The 17,931-nt window shown below is 38.5% G+C and overlaps 1 protein-coding gene across 3 annotated transcripts in view; it reads right to left on the reverse strand.

Moving 5' to 3' along the window:
• The window catches only part of ESYT2 (extended synaptotagmin 2), an 83,477-nt gene that overhangs the window by 52,216 nt on the left and 13,330 nt on the right, over positions 1–17,931 (reverse strand). For all 3 annotated transcript variants that reach the window (XM_032099375.1, XM_032099365.1, XM_032099357.1), the window contains exon 2: positions 347–388. In XM_032099375.1, the coding sequence (XP_031955266.1) occupies positions 347–388 (42 nt within the window). The remainder of the gene's footprint in view (positions 1–346; positions 389–17,931) is intronic.

A 17,931-nucleotide genomic window follows, 5' to 3' on the forward strand; every position in this document is an offset into this window, starting at 1 on the left:
TAAATTTCATTTATTTTTAGATTATAGGTCAGGAACCTACAGTAACTGGAAAGTATCCCAGACAAGTAGAAAATTAAAGACTGCGTTTACAGCTGCTATGACTTCCACACAATTACAGCTGTCATTACTGTAGTGCCACTTAAAATCATTTACAAAACTCACAACTTCAGGACCATGAAACTAAATTTAATCTTTCTTGTGACTAACTGGATCAACAACCAGAGACTTCAAGTGTATAAAGCATAATGTTAAAACTACTCTGTTCTCAGGCTCTTGCCTCACCTTTTATTTTAATCTCAGCTTTCCCTCCTGCTCCTTCCCATTTGGGATCAATGTTTCTCCTTACCTTGTTGAGCCATTCTGCTCTCTCTGTGTCTGGAAAATGTACCTAAAAAAATCAAAACAAAACACAAAACAAAAAATTAATTCAAATACGAAATAATTTTAGTCAACTGTGTCCAGTCATTTATAATACCGGAAAGCTTAGGGATCTCCCTAGACAGTGGACAACACATTGAACAGTTAACATTCTTGACAAGAGAATCAGCATACAAGCAGATAAAAACATGAACTCATTTCTGAACTATATAAATATATGCTTGGACTGGTTTCTAATAGTAGCATCTGGAGTGAAGTGTTGCTGTAACACCATAAACAAACTAAAATACAAGCACAGCCAAGACATCTTGTGTCAACCAATATTAACACAACACACATGACAGAGTCCTAACTGCCTGCACTTCTACTTCCTTTCATTCATGCCAAATCTTTTTCAATATCAATAAACCATGGCTATAAATATTTAGTCAGTGAAGTTGAAGCTCAGGAATATGGATTTAAGTTTGGCCAAAAGCCCTTCGAAAGACATTTCTAGTGACTTCTTTTCTTAAACAACTACAGAAACTAGTCAGAGACAGTATGACAGTTCATACACGGGGCAGAAAACACCCAAGGCAATATGAAAACATCAATTAAATGCTGGAAGAACAGACACAGTTTTCCAGACATAGAAGGAGAGCACAGTTAGTAGCTGTACATTTTACACACACACACATACACAAAAAACCCAACCAAAAATCACCACCGAACAAAAATAAAGCCCTGAAGAAGCAGAGCTAACAAGCATTTCTTTAGAGACTCACAGGCTGTAGGACAAGATGCAGATCACACCTCCCAAGCACAAAGAGCCTTTGAACAGACTAAAAAACCACGACCTACATATAGTGACTTTCGTGAAGCACTGTCTCTACTTAACTGAATTGCGAAGTCTTAATCTCTTCATAGCATAACAGATTGTACCACTGGCTCCAAAAGCAGCTATTTTTATTATGCATATCCCAGATGAGAACAGTCAGTGACAGACGTACTCTTTAAACTGTATTTTCAACAAGATGAATTTGATAGCAAGCCCCACTAACAATTTTTTTCAGTTTTTATTCAGTTCTTGAATTAACAATCAGCACTAACATATTCTTCATATACTCAATCTACCCTCAGAGCAGTCTTTACTTTCATCTAAACCTCCACGTTTTTGCTATGCTGGAGGATTGGCCCCTGCAGCATAATCAATAAAGTCACAGTTATCTCTCCAGTCTGTTCCTTTTTCAACATCCCCAGGTCCATAACAAAGGTAAGTCCTATGCTTCTACAGATTCTTGAAGAATTACAAATGCTGCTATCTTCCACTGCCAAGAGAAGTTCTCAGCATCTTTTTCAAATTATGTTTTTCAAGTATACCAGGTATCTCTCAAAACTATTACAAGTGGTGCAAAATCATTTTTGCACCAGTTTAGCTGTAAGAAAAAACATTAAACGTGGTTTATTTTACTAAATAAGTTTTAAAAAATAGAATTATTAATAACAGATGGAATGATTTGGGAACCATGTTATTTTATTTATTTATAATTAATTTCCTATAAAATTATGGTGGGTAGAATGTCAGAGCTCTGTACTTAGAGGGCTGGGGGTGGTGTCTGCTTTTTGCAAACAAAAAATACTGAATTTTTTTTTTTCAACATTTGCAACACCAGCAGTTACAAGTATGTACACAAAATTACAGCTGAACAGAGCTTACACTCAGTTTTTGTCTTGCAGGGTTCTCAAGTTGCTCTCAATGGTCAAAACGTTAAAGGAACAGAAAGCATGAATACTGTTAACCCCTATGCTAATAAATAACATTTTGATCTTTGTCTAAAATATTTGTCTTCTGAATCTGCAAACAGAAAAGGTGCCAATTCTCAGTAATGACTTGTGCATGATGTTGGATCAACAGAGTTCATTCTGATTTGCTTAGGAGAGCTAGAGCTATCAGTGATGTTCAGTTTCACAGGGTGAGAACTGCAGAGCTGTTCCACATAGTGGAGACCACCGTAATCCAAGAGGAAATAGTCAGCAACCTGCTACACCACTGAGACAAGCACAGGTCTCTGTGGCTGGAAGGGATCCACCAAAGGGTACTGGGGCAGCTGGCAGAAGTGCTCACAGAGCCACTTCCCCAACATTTACCAGCAGTCCTGGCTAACTGGGGAGGTCCCAAGTGACTGGAAGTCAGCAAATGTAACCCCATCCACAGTGGCCTGGGGAATTACAGGCCTGTCACTCTGACCTTGGTGCCAGGAAAGATCATGCTGCTGATCTACTGGTATGACAGCGTGAACCAGCTGTGGATGTGTCGACCCTGACTTTCGTGAAGCCTTTGACATGTTTTCCCACAGCATCCTCCTGGAGAAACTGGCTGCTCATGGTTTGGACTGGTGTACAATTAGCTGGGTAAAAAACTGGCTGGATGGCCAGGCCCATAGAGTGGTGGAGAACAGAGTTACATCCATGGCTGTAACTCTGGCTGGTCACAAGCATGTTCCACAGGGCTCAGTACTGGGGACACTACTGTTGGTATCAATGATCTGAATGAAGGGATCGATTGAGCCCTCGGTCAGTTTGCAGGTGACACCAAGTTGTGTGGGAGTGTTGATCTGCTGGAGGGCAGGAAGGGTTTGCAGAGAGATCTGGTCAGGCTGAACACATTGCCAAGGCCAATGGTATGAGGTTCCACAAGGCCAAATGCCAGGTCCTGCATTTAGGTCACAACAATCCCAGGTAGTGCTAGAGGCTAGGGACAGAGTGGCTGGAAATTGGCCCTCCTGGAATGGACCTGGAGGTGCTGGTAAACAGCAGCTGGGGTTGTTTATCCTGGAGAAAAGGAAACTCAAAGGAGACCTTATTGCTCCTTACAACTTCCTGAAAGGAGGTTGTAGCCAGGTGAGAGTCGCTCTCTTCTCCCATGTAAAAAAGACAGACGGTAAGAGGAAACAGCCTCGAGTTGCACCAGGGAGGTTTAGAACGGATATAAGAAAAATTTTTTCATGGAAAGGGTTGTCAAGCATTGGAACAGACTGCCATGGCAAGTGGCAGAGTCACCATTACTGGATGTATTAAAAAAGTCTTGCAGTTATGGCATTTAGGGACAGTTTAGTGGTGGATCTAGCAGTGTCAGATTAATAGTTGGAGTCGATCTTGGAGGTCTTTTCCTAAATTCTATGGTTCTACAGCCATTGCAATGAACAGCAACCAACTAAAATAAATAGAAACAACCAATTAAACACACAGATGAGGAAAGGGAAAGAAAATTCATGGAAATACCAAAAGCAAACCTGTCTGCTGTGAGTAATGCAAGATATAACAGTTGTCATGTTCACCACTCATTTTTAGTCTTCTGTACAAGTATCCAGTTGACATTCAACAGAAGAGACACACTAGACGGAGAGAGGCTTCCCGTTCTAAATATAACCTCAGCCCAGATAAAATTCACCTTCCTCCACAGGGTGATCCAACTTCCCAGATTCAGAGTATAAACTTCCTAAGGCGCAGGCCACGTTTCCTGCACCACGCACACAGCTGAGATGCAGTACACCACTGTGGAATGAGGAAAAGAGGTAGCATCTCTCTTGCACCTATCAAGCACTCTTCACATTCAGTCCCAAATTATGCAGAAACATTTGAAATAGGTTGGGAAACAACCAAGAGGCCACAGATACTAATATCTAGCCATGTATGCTAATTTATTCATTTTTGATTTTATCTACTCTATAGTCTTTATTAAGACCTTGCTTAACAGGACATGGTTCTTAATTTTTCCACAGATTTAATAATTACTTGTCCTTTAGTGTGCCACACCTATCATGCTCCTACAGTTACATGAGTTGGTGTAGTGTTGTATTTCCCACTGATTCACTTATTAAATGCCTTTCACACTGTTCCCCCTGCCATGTTCCCCTGCCCCTAGCCCTGGACACTCCCTCAGGTCCTCCCTAGTGGTTCCTGTACCCCAACTGGGCCCATGTACCACCCCTGAGCCCCCGAGAAAACCTCCAGCGCTCGGATCAGGAGGTCTCTCTGCCTCTGGGGATCGCTGGGACAAGATGTAACTATTCAAAGATCCTCTTAAAACCTTATAGAGAGACCCTTCTCGCCTCCTTTGCCATCACTGTGTTGTAAAGCTGATAGCTGCCAGAGCAAAACCGCGGAGCCGTCTGAAATGGACTACGGGATAGCGACAGGGTCGCACTGCCCTAAGCAGCTCCACTGAGCTCTCAGGAAAGCTGCAGCTTGCTAAACTAAACCTAGCGACTACAACAAGTTGGCACTAAGCCAATTATATAAGCCTAGTTTACTCCTGCAGTTGCATGTGATAATAGGCAACAAATAATACAGTATCTTCCACTGCCGATTCTCATCCCTTTTCCATTCTTGCTTTTCTGCTAGCTCATTCCACTTTTAATACAATTCAGTTTGGTGTCTATTCTGACACTCAAAAAAGAGCAGAGAACCTTACATTTTCAAGACTGTGAAATTTTCAGTTAAGTCAACCTTGAATCAAAAGCTGAGTTTTACTTAATCTTTAGATGCTACAAACCCAGGTTGTCTGAAAACAAAGAACAAAATATTTATCAATCTACTAATCCCATATATTTTTAGCCTGCTATATGAGACCACAATATTAGTGGCAAAGTTATATTTTGCTTTAAGAGTTTTTGACTTCAAACACAATCTTATGCATAGACAACAGAAGAAAGCCTGACGGATGGAAGTTGGTACGCTGGATCAGTCAGGACTGACACAACAGCATTGAAGCAACTGCACAAACGTTTTATGGCCAGAAGCAAGAATCAGACTAACTGATGTGCAAAATCTGTTAATTCTTGTATAAAAATCTATTGACAAGCACGACAGAAAGAGACAGAAGTCAAGATTTCAGCTAAGACAGTTAAAGACTAAAAGCGTTTTCCTCTTGGCTTCTGTTAGTAAATTGCTCATGCAGGTTTGGCAAGTACCGTCATTGCAACCATCAGTGTAGTAATTTATTATTTAAAGCAAAGTATAACAAGAGAGAACTGTTGCAAGAAATGCTCTAACAACCATGTTCAACACCAAAAACATCATAATATTACATGTTCCAGGAATGTGCTATTATTAAACATTACCTTGCAAAATACTTGGAAGTGCTCAAAAGATGTGTTTCTGCACATTAAAAAGACATGATTTGGCTTTCTCACACAACTGCTTGTACTTAGCTCTAAACAACTTTCAGATTTACTTCCTATTTCTGATATGCTCAGATCCTGCACTTTCAAAAACTCAATTCAGAACACAGTGTTTTTTGTAATGATCAATAAAATACCAGAAAGAGCCCAAGGAATGCAGTTTTTTGTTCTGTCCTAGAAGACAATAGAAAAAAGGGACAAAGAAAATCACTAACAATAAAACAACAGTAACAACAGTAGAAATGCTTCTTACCCACAATTATTTTATTTTTCAAACTCTCTACATACACTCTTCATACTGGCTAAATTAGTGACTCAGTTTTCTAGCAAGATTATCACCTGCATATTTCTAAGGAAACAAGGCTAGACACAGAATAATGACTATTACACTCAAATGCCATGGACTAAGGATTGGTGGGAAATTTTGAAAAGTCAAATAGCAATCAGCAAATAATATGAAACAAGCTTCAAAGTGCAAATAATAACTAATGCCTTAAATACAATTCTTCATTCACATAAAGGAAGTTTCACTTATCTACATAAATGTCACTAAAACCAAGCATTGACAAGAAATTCAGAAGGAAAGACAGCACCCTTCTTTAAGTAATGGTGAATTGCTCTCACCACAAATTACAGGTACTAATAATCTACTTTTAAATATAAATTGCATAATAGCTGTTGCTATTCACTGATCCCCTCACTGTAAAACATTTTTCTTTTAAAAATTATCTTTGAAAGCTTTCTCCATCCATAAAGGTATTTATCAGACAACCCTTGTTAAATTTAACATCTATTTGATGATTATGATTAACACATAGGTCCTAAGTATTATTCACATGAACTCAGATAAAAACCCCCCAGCAACTGTATGGAAAGTACAAAACTACAGGTATTGACCAGAGCATTCCAAAACCTGAAAACTGTATTTGCTACAAACCAACCACTTTCTCCCGAATTGTATATTACAGCAATGCAAGAAAAGGAAGCAATAAAAGCAGATTAGATTCAAAGAAAAAGAAAAAACAAAGAACAACAACACATAAAAAGCCCCGAAACCCCCCAAAATGTTGGGTTTCTTCCTTTTAACATTCAAGGATTAAAAGGCAAGAATCCCAACGCTCTCAGGCACATGGTGTGATTCTTGGGGTGTCCTGCATAGGGCCAGGAATTGGACTCAACAATCCTGATGAGTCACTTCCAACTCAGCATACTTTACATTAAAAATGATGTATTATCATAGCTATGCTTAACAGATACTTAACTGACTCAGCATCACTTAATTTATGCTTAGTTCCTTCCATTTGCACTGATTATTTGTTGCTCCAGATGTAAATCTTAAAGAAAATATACCAGTCACTTTAAGGCCACACAATATAATCAAGTTTCTCAATACAGTTACAATGCAGCAAAGTATTCTTGAGCAGTTTTCCAGCTATTTCACAAATACCTTTTCTATTAGATGCCAATCCCTTCTGCTTATTTTGGAAAGCTAAAATTACATACTAAAATCCTCCTCTCTATCAAAAGTACATTTGTCTAGTTTAAATGTAAAAATGTGTAAAGGAATCACAGTAAGTTTTCATAGTCTCCTCATGCATCATCAGTGGATAGGGAGACCATACCACAGAAGGAAATTCAGGACAGAAGCCCAAATTAGTGCTCTAAAACTTTCTGAATGTAAAACATAAGCAGTTATTTAACCATTAAGCCTAAAGCCAGGAGGTGTGGCAAAAAACCAAAACACACTAAAATTAAATTATCTTTTGAATTATAGCTGACAATTTGTCTAAACTCACTGCACTTGTAAATCAAAATGCCAGAGAAAGTTACTAAAAGAAGAAGCCCAGCGTGATAGAATAAATCGTGTCATATAGTGATATTCAAGCTCAATTTAACAGCTATTCACTCCAGTGTTTTCCAGTTGGTAAAGCAGGCTGGCCTAAGGACATTTTAGGTAAAACAGCTGAGCAGGGCTAATAGCTTAATCCCATGGTATTCCAGCCAGCAATCACCCCCCTCACTCTCAGAAGAAACAAGGAGCAGCAATAAGTGAACTGTTTGTTCCTCCCACAGAGGAAACGACCCTTCTGCTACTTGACACAACCTGAAGAGGCTTCTCAAACAGCACTGGGGAGACAACCACTCCTTTCTGATGGGAGGTAAAGAAGGGGGCTGTGAGGGAAAGCAGAGCAGCCAGGCTGTCTCCTGTCATTTCAGTATTTCACCTCCAGGGTTAGCCGAGAAATTTTCCTAATCTCTATCAATACCAGAAATACCCTGGCTCTCTCCTCTTCTGAATAAAAGAAAATCCCACAAAATATTTACTGTTGCAGAACCGCAGGATTCAGTATTTCTGAAAGAGAAGGGTAATGCTAATAATGAGAGTTCCTCAAAAATCCTGCAGGCCCGTGTTACTAAACTAACAAACAGCTATTTCCATTACTTCTGGTAATCTGATTCAGTTTCTGTTTATCATGCCTTGGGATGGATTTTCTGTTTTCCATTTTAAATATATTAAAATGATTAGCCTTTGCACAGCAAAATTCATGTTCAGGACTACAAATGCTGTGTGTTTGCAGCAGGAGGATTCAGCCAGGACTCTTGAAACAGTTTCCCTGAGAATCATTACAGATGAGCTGCATGTGCCACGTCCTTCAACAGAAACATCTGGAAGGTCCAGAAGCAGACTGAATTTAGAAAATCAGTTTTGTGAAACACAGTATTTATGTCCATAGGGTACTTCACAAAATAACATTCAGAAAGACCCATATAAATCAGTATCAACTAATCTAAAAGGGTTACAAAATAAGCAGTATAGGGTTTGACAGTAATTGTCCATGAACAAACAAACAAAAAATTTTTCAAAAGTCAAACATCAGAGAACTAAGGGTAGGGGAAAATATAAAACTATCCCCCTTGACACACAGAGTACACACACACAGAGTAAGATACAGACATAAAGGAGGTGGAGAACGGCCCTAGAGTTTTTGCCATGGCTCGATGATCATGATAAACCCTCAAAGAAAAACGGAAATATTGGAAAAAGTGGAAAAATGCTTAAATGAAAGAAACAGCTGTAATACCAAGCAAGGTGAAGGGCTGTATTTATTTATAAACTGGAACATAAGCCATTTAAGTTTTTGGACAAGACGCTGGAAAGCAACATAAACCCTTATGAAAGAAACAGTTACATGCCTTTTGAGTCAGATTTGCACCTATAAGACAAGAGTGGCTCTAGAAACACGTATTTGGTATCCCACCAGACGTTCCCAAAACACTCTACCAGCACAAACACTGTCATCCCACATGAGCTGCCTCTGTAAGTTCAAGTCTTGTGCGGTGCCACAACAAATTACAGACAGCTGTTCAGCATGTGTTTTCCAAGGAGATCTCTGTACTCCCCACTATCCTGAGCTATCTGCTTCAATCACTGTGAGCATCAGGGTGAAAAGTAATTTCTCCAACACAGCAATTAAACACAAAACAAGCTGGCGGTTGGAGAAATTGAAACAAACAGGTTTTCAACACCCGCAGGGTTAAGTGCTAACACAGGAAAGCTACTACAATAGAATTCATACACCTCAAGTAATAAAACTAAGGTTCTTTGTAAGGTAAAGAAAGTTTAAGTTCCTTGCAACCTTCTGTTACCTCTGCTCCTCTTCCCTTTCTTAAAGGTCTAAAGAAAAGCCTAACATACTGAGTAGTTCAAACCTGGAATAAACAGCAATTCACATACACAGGACATTTCAGCATCCTGGTATGGCCTGAAGGACATTCTTTCCTAAAATATATATTCATAGGTACCATATCTGGGAGACCAGGAAAACAACTAGCAGCACATAGGCTGCGTCTTGTAAAGTAAAGGCTAAACTACCATAAACCAGGCCTTCCTAAAATGCTGCCAAGAGCCACCACTGCCCATACACACACCCAAACTCCACAGAGGGATCCCATATCTACCTTTCTGCTGTGCTAAAATTAAAGCATACAGTTTATTCGAAATACAAAATGCTTTTTTTATATTTTACCAATAACTATGTCTACATTTATCATTTAAATACAAACATGCTACTTTACTAAGATTATTTTTAAAAATGTATTATATATTAAATGCATATACAGGACTGTAATTGAGGGAGTTGTCCCTCTGTTTTCCTTCTCATTGCAGAATTCATTGGAATAGTATTTAGAAAATTAGCAATCTGCCAATTTTTGCTAGCAGCCCAGCAAAAGCCTGATCAGCTTATAGTTCTGGCAGCTGAGGATTCAGAATCCATCCTTATGCAGCCCTGCAACACCACCAGAATATTTTCACCTGGATATTCTCCCCAGTTTCTATGGCAAACAATGTCTTTGGCAATGCAAAATAACGATGTATTTGCAAAAGATAAACCCTGCCTAAAAGAGGCTCCAGAGCTCTGATATGACTGAAAAAGCAGCCCAGAAGTAAGTGGTGCAATTCAAAAGTGAAGGATGCTGAGCCATTTCGAAGCACAGCAGTTTCATTTTTCTCATGCACAGCTTTCACTTCAACAGCTATTAAATACGCTTCACTCACAGTGGCAGTGAGACGTGTCAAGAGCTGCATTACTTTTCAGCAGTTTGACTCACCAATACCAAAACTGATAGAATTTGCTTAAGTGCTGCTATTTTTGCAGAGATGGAGCCAGCATGCCACAAAAGAAAGTTACCCAGAGACCTCCTACTTAGCAGCAGCTTGCCATAACAAAATCCTCCGGGATAGGCATTATAAGCAGCTGCTCTGGAAGAATGACAGCACAGTAGTCTGCTAGTAAGGGAACTGGGAAATCCTACTTCCAGCCTGACACTCAGCCTCTGCAGCCCCAACTGGAAGATAGAGGTTCAGCCTAGAAATTAAAAACCAACCATCATTAACTTCCAGAAGCATCCAAGCTTAATTACCTGATGAACAACATGAAAAAAAAAAAAAATCCCTTTCTCTACCAGTAAAGGTTACAGAGGTTCCTTCCAAATATCTGGAAGTATATTGGCATGGTTCTCTCTGTTATCTGGGTGCAGAATCCACCCTAAACACAGCACAGGATGTCTGCCAGAGGAAACCACATGGGTTTGCTTTGCTCAGTTCTTACCTCTTTCTGAACAGAAAACTTGAAGCCTTTAGTCCACTACTGCAGATCCACCTTCTAGCACAGCCTAATTTCAGAATTAACTTCAAGTACTCGTATATTAGTAATATATATCATAACTCAGGCTTCAATACAGAGATGAAGTCAACTCTGTAGCCAAACTGCTTTATTTTCACTGCAGTTTAATATCTTGTAATTTTTCCTGGATCACCATGTTCACATTTCTTTTTCACTTTCCATCTCAAAAATGACAGCAAGTTTTCAGTGCTCAGTTTGGAGTGAGACAGGATAGTAAAAATCATAATAAAAAAGTAGAAGGTATATGGGGGTATTAGGTTGCAGGAACCTTTTAATGGTTTCCACTTCTGAGGGCTCAACATCCAGAATCTCTGACAAAAGACTGATATCCTGACACAGGAAGAGACATTTTTCACATGTAACACACCTGTTGAGCACTTCTTAAAGTGAGGAAACATAAGAATTTAGCTTTAACATTTTGACTGTTTAGTATCCACATTTACAATAGTGTTTTTATTTATACCACTACCTCATTCAGAAGACCAGAACTCATTATGAACTCTTAGGACAGTAGGATGCCCTTTTCCAATCTCACCTTCAACAGGCATTCACAGCAGTAACAATTATATTTTAAATGCTGATGTCCAACAGAGGGCCAGGACAAGGAAAAAAAAAAAATTAATAGCATAAGACTCTATACAAGCAAAATACCAAGAACTGGATTCATACTGACTGTGTCTTGCTCTCACACCATGTTACAGAGAAGTAGTGGAACCAAGGTTTACAAAATGAAACATTTAATGACAGACTGCATTAGCACATCTCCAAATTCCCACAAGCACTGCAATTACTGAAAGCAAAGACCCAGATTTTAAATGTTTAAACTGCTAAAAAGCATAGGATGAACCATAGCTCTCAGGACTCACCAAATTTTACCACTTAAAAAGCTTGCACAGTACTCCTTTTTGACATTATTGACTTTACTCTTTTATTCCCAGGAGTACTTTCATTTCTTGTTCTCCTTCTACAAATAAAGTCTTAATACCTTGAAATTCTAGCTTTTGGGTTTTAACATAAAATTATAAAGGCATTAGCACAATATTTTGAATTTGTCACATTTCAAAAACATGACCACTTTTGTACTTTCAAGTCTCTATAACAAATTCCTTTTCAGTTCCCTTGAGAATCCAGGCATGTTCCCACCCCAGTGCATGCCAGAGTGTTTTATTTTCTCAACAGTCAACAGAAGACAAATTTTCCTCTCTGGATTGCTAAACATTAGCTTTCAAAACAGCTTATACAACCAGAGTCACAGCACAACTTACTGTCCTTTGAACTGTCTACAGCTATGAAAAGAATTGCTGGGATCTGCCCCAAATTGTCAGCCACCCTTGTTGCTGGTATTTACAATAAAACACTGACGGTTTCTTCAGCTTTTACTCCACTGACCCACTGCCCGCTTCCCTAACCCTGCAGTCAGGAGCTCTGATCCACTGAGACTGAGGTTCCTGCAGCAGAGAGAGCTCATTCCTGCTGGCACTCACTCGATTACACCGTTCATCTCCAAGGGAACCATGCAGGTGTTCTGTGAGGCCTGAAATAGGCATCAGCTTTCAGGAAAGGTAAGTGTTAAGAAGCAACGACCACCTTCTGCAAGCCTCCTCTTTCTCAGACAGATTAAATCTTCTTCCCTGTCTTTAACCTGAAACATCTCCATGTACTGAAGCCCAACCTTTCATTCTTTTTAATGTAACCTGTAATTCACAATACATTTGAAACAAATCTATGTGAACTATGACAAGTATCATTCACTTCTTATTGGTTTGGGAATGAGCAAACTGCAAATTTGTATTTGAAAATACAAAAGAGCAAAATGGAGAACTTGGGTATTTGTTTTTTTTTTGTGGTGGTATCTAAACTAAAATGCAGTATCAGGACATAAAAATTCAAGCTGGGTTAACCTGCATCCTAAGAAGTCAAACGACTGTGTAGAATACATGCAGTAGTTAGAGCTTACATGCTTATTATTTAGTACTTACACTACCAAAAAAAAAAAAAAAAAAAAAAAAAAAAAAAAAAGAGAGAGATACATATGCTATGTATATATATATATGCACACACTTCTTTTGAGTGACTCTGACCCAACACCAGCAAAAGTGTTTTTCTACATACTGCACTGCATCCAGTACTATCCAGCCAGAGCTTATTCCTAATATTAAAACATTTTTAAATATAATCAGAAATCATGCAAGATATAACAGATATTTTTAAATCCCCATATAATTTCTAGCCAAAATGCTAGAAACTCACCATGCAAGATCCAGAGAGTATAAAGAGTACAGACCAACAGTCTGGCAGTTTTGTGGAACCTGTAAATAATCAGTGATTAGCTCTCTCTGAAACTATAAAACTTCACTGACAAAGTAACAGAAAGCAGAGCACCCTAATAAAGTGAAACCAAGAAGAGCTGCAATGTTTAAATTGGGTCTCAGTGTAGTGACAAATGGTAGAGAGGAAAGCCCAGGTTAACCTGACAGCATCAGGTATCAGATGCAAGCTTACATGTGTAACTCCTTCTGGTTCTTCCATTCAAGCATTTAACCAAATACTTATATCAGGTTAATATACAAAGCTTAGTGTTTCTAATAATCAGGTAGACACTAAAATTTTTAAGGTTTATGAGATTTGTTCTCTCTACTCTAGAACAATTCTGTCCCCCGCAAAGGATTGTGTATCAGTACCAAATACAGAACAGTTTTATTTGTTAGAAAAAGATATGCAAAGTACGTCATACATTTCACTGGCAACACATAACATAGAAACTTCTGCACTAGGCAAGATCAAAGGTCCAGCTAACACAGCAATCAGAAGTGATATCTAAGGAAAAATCAAAAGTAAAAACAGTACTGTGGAGTTATCCTTCTCTGAACGCCCTCTCAGCTTCTGCAAAGGCTGGCTGTAACCCTTAGTAGTTGCTGGCATCCTCCAGCACCCCTTCTATCTTGAGGAATGCTTGGCCTCTACCAAAAAAAAAAGCCAAACAAAAAAACCCCATAAGCATTTCAATTTTATGAATACTCTTCAGATAAGTTTACGTAAAACAAAAATGATGCTCTAGTGTTTTAGGGCAGCCCTTAACCTCATATAGGATCATACTGAAAATGCAAGACCAATGAAATATGTAATTGGAAAATACTCTGACCACTCAATTCCAATCCCCTACAATTGCAAGACTCATTATCCTATTTTTGTTTATAAACTCCACCTTAAAAGCATGGAGTTTCCTACCATTCCTCAGTACAGAGCTGGAAGGGCAGCTCTGGTGTGTTTTGGTAGGCTGGGTTGCTAAGGAAAGACACTGAAAGCACTCTCTGCTAAATTAAGTTTCTAAACTTAGGAATGCTACATCATATGTTTGAACTACAAGGTGGAATCAAAACCCAGACTGCCTCCCCAACTAAATTAACTATTATCCTCATCCTTAAATATCAGTCCTACTGTTTTGACTCTATATGTTAACAAAAGGTACTTTACAGGAAAAAAAGTCCTCAACAAATGACAAGGTAATGTTCAACATCAACAAAAATCCGTACCCAGTAATATCACTTTGTTTTAAAGCAGAAAAGGTATTTTCATAATTTATTGAAAAGATTTTACAAGCATGTAAAAAGATTTTTAAATTTGCACCCGCAGCTTTTAATTCTTGTATTCACAGAAATTGTGTTTGGACAGCCTATCTTCCAGCTGGAATATCTATCCCAGGACTGAGCTTAGCACCTCTTATCCAAGAAGCTATTTTAGAAAAAGCAGGGTAAGTGTACTTAAATCAAACCTGCAGAAGGACAGGACACTACTGAAACTGCATCCTCTGAGGAGAAATCATGTGCTTATGCTAGTGGGTTGGCACATAACTGCATCTGCCCAGTGGAACATCCAGCAAGTTGCAAATGCCCTGGGCTTGCAGTGTCTCTCTAGAACTGTACTGTAATTTTCATCAGAAAGTGAATTTATACCAAAGTACAACATTCACAGCACAAGGAGATTTATGTTCATCCACAAACAGATGAACACTGCCCAGCAGACACATCAGTCTGCAACAAATTGAAGTCCACACACAGCAAAAGAAAGATGAAACCCCTCAAGTGGAATTGCAGCAAACGAGTACCCAAGGGTACACAGTACCTTTTCTCCAACATGCTACTACATTTTGTAATATTTTAGTTAAAACACACACAGATATTTGACAGTCCTCGATCCTCTGACTTGTGTACACAGCAACATTTGTTCAGTCACTTGTCCTGTCACTCAAGTTCTTACAATTCAACAAAGCCAAGGGAAAAGAAATACTGCTAATATGTAGGAAATCTGGAGTTTAAAACAAACATTTGATCTTTTGAAAAAAAAGAAAAACCAAAACAAACAAAACTCAAAAAATAAACAGTGGTCAGGTTTCAAGAAGTTGATGTCCTCTAAGAGATCAGCAGTAAATACAAAAATACAAAATACTAAACAGAGATTAAAAGTCCAGTCAGTTTGCAATGCTCCCCTTCATCCCACCAAAATTCCTCCAGGCCCTGTTTCCAGGAAACATCTCCTGAGATTCCAGCTTCTGGCAGACACAGACACTTTCTCTCATGTTATGACTGCAAACCATCACTGATACAAGTCTTCTGAAATAGCTGTCTTGAAATGCTCTGCATCAAAACATTCTTCAGACTCTGTTAAAGAGCTTTTCCATCTTAAAAAAACCCAGGCAAACTAAGGGATCATAAATTCTAAAAAACATAAATCCTCTTTCTAAATTAAGCTTTTTTAAAACAATACTGGAAACTAAACAATCCACTTTTATCCCGTGTTTTGGGAAGTTTACTATTTGGCCATATATGCCTTAAATGACATTCTATTTCAATTTCTCTGCTTCTAAGGTAAATTCACTTATTTGCATATGTTTGGAGAGGCGTTCCTGTATTTTTTGAGAGAATATACTCTAGTTTTCACAGAAGCAGTTACAAAACCAACCCTTCAGTGGAAGCACAGACTGTGGACAAACTACTGTATTGAGTTTATGCCAAAGATTTCCAGTAACACCATCAGTTCACTTCCAGAGTGCCCAATCAAGTGTTCAGTGGTGACCTGAATGACATAACCTTGCTTCTATACACAGCCACTGCTTATGTTCAGGACCAATTGCTTGAAGATGTTTTCCCCACACCTGAAACCAGCCCTTACATAAAGGCAGCTTCTGCCCTTCAAACGAATGATGGGTAGCAAGTAGCTGAGTGATTAAGATTCAGTAACTTCTTGGTCTTGGAGGAGGAATGTTCCAGCGTTAGAATTGTTGGGTGTTTGATAGACAGCATGGAGAGGTAGCAAGAGTGAAAAAAGAGCAGTTGGATACATCATCCCTTTTATAAATACAGCACAGAACTGTCACCTCTCCTATTATCATCAATGCTGAAGATAACCCGAGCATTTGGAGATCTCTTGAATATTCTTCACCCCTAGCTTAACTATTACAAACACATTATGTTCTTTCACTTCCCCGTTTAGCAGCAAAAATAACCATCATAAATCAATACCATTTTAATTAATGACAGCAGTGGGCAGTGTCACGTTATAAAGATACAGCCTACAATTTAACCATAACATTAAGCACGTAAGAGTCTTTTAAAACTGAGCAGTTCATAACTGATACTTAAGCTCTCCATTTCTGCATTTTAATCTGCATCTACTATCCCACTTTGTGTATTTGTACAGTCCATAGCTGGAACTGTGATAATCAGATCATACCCACTAGATCTTGGTTTAGTTTATGACAAAGGAAAGATTCTTTCTATGTCTCAGCAACCCTTTTTGCCTATACAATTTTGTTTCACAGCAATTTCAAAGATTTTCAGTTTTTAAGATTCAAATATTATTAATCAGTAGGCAATTGCAACTGATGAATTACTTTTCTCTAATTTTGCAAAATTCTTTCTTTTACATATCCAAGAATAAACAAGTTACTCTACACCTGCTTTATCATAAATGAAGAAAAATAAAGGCTTCTGGAGAGATATATCTGACATCTTGTAAATTTTCTTATAATCAAATACAGTCCTCTGGAGATGTGTGTACTGACCTTAAAGATAATCTCCAACTAATTTGCACCTGTATGTTTAAATTTAAGTTCAGCAAATTCTAGCTCTAAGGGGAACCCAAACGCCTAGTGCCTAAAACACAGCTTAGTAATAATTCTATACATGAAAAGAAATTTCTGTCAATTCTAAGACAACTGCCTGAACTGCCAACAACCACCTAGTCAGTCAGTTGCCTAAAATCTAGCTTTAAGAAATCTTGCCCATGGCAATGCCAATTTATTTGACTGCTCCTAAGCAGAACCTTCCTTAGGCTGAATTTCTCTTGGAAAGGTTAATGTCTGTGCCCATGCAGTGAATAATACACGCTGCCAAGTCACTGTCAGCTCTAAAACTCTCAGCAGATTTTATAACAGATGCTAGTAATTTTTTTAGAAGTTCTACCACAGAGTATTTACTACATGCATTAATTAAAATCTAACAGCTGTGGCCCAAATTATTCCTTGATAAATTTAAGCATGTAAAAAGCAGCAGTGGAGTTATGACCTCGTTACTGTACGTTCTTATTATACAGAGAAAAGGGACCTCCTGCAAACAGCGATGTTCACCCCTTCCCATTCACCAAAGGCAGGTGGCAGGGAGAGACCTTCATCTCTGGAATGAGGTGCCCAAGTCTCATATCTTAATTTCAGTTTGTTACAGGAAACACGACTGCGTGTGCTAACTGGCAATAGATTCTTTTACAGCTTTTACTGGTGATTGTGCTGAATCCCAGTCCTGTATAGCTACCAGATATTTTCAGCAGTCTAAGATCTGTATGCAGCTTTTAATCACATGTAATAACTTTCTTGCAAAAGACATCACTTGAGTTAGAAGAATGCAGTGATGACAGTTAAAATGAAATCAACCCCCTTGAGTAAAATGCCACAGTTATTTCAGAGATCTGCATAAACAGCAGTTAATTTGCAACTATATCTTTCCAGCTCAAAAAGTATTTTCAAGAACCTGATAAAGTCTTTTCCATGTACAACTAGCCTCTGAGAAGAAAAAAAATCCAAATATTGTATTTTTTTTCACCATCAAGGGATGTTGAAGTCAAGTCCACTGTTCTTGTTGCCATATACGATTTGCTGCATCTGATACAGTCCTGAAATACTCAATGTATTTGAGACATCATTAGGACATGAA

Source organism: Corvus moneduloides, chromosome 1 (assembly GCF_009650955.1).
Source record: "Corvus moneduloides isolate bCorMon1 chromosome 1, bCorMon1.pri, whole genome shotgun sequence".
Lineage (NCBI taxonomy): Eukaryota > Metazoa > Chordata > Aves > Passeriformes > Corvidae > Corvus > Corvus moneduloides.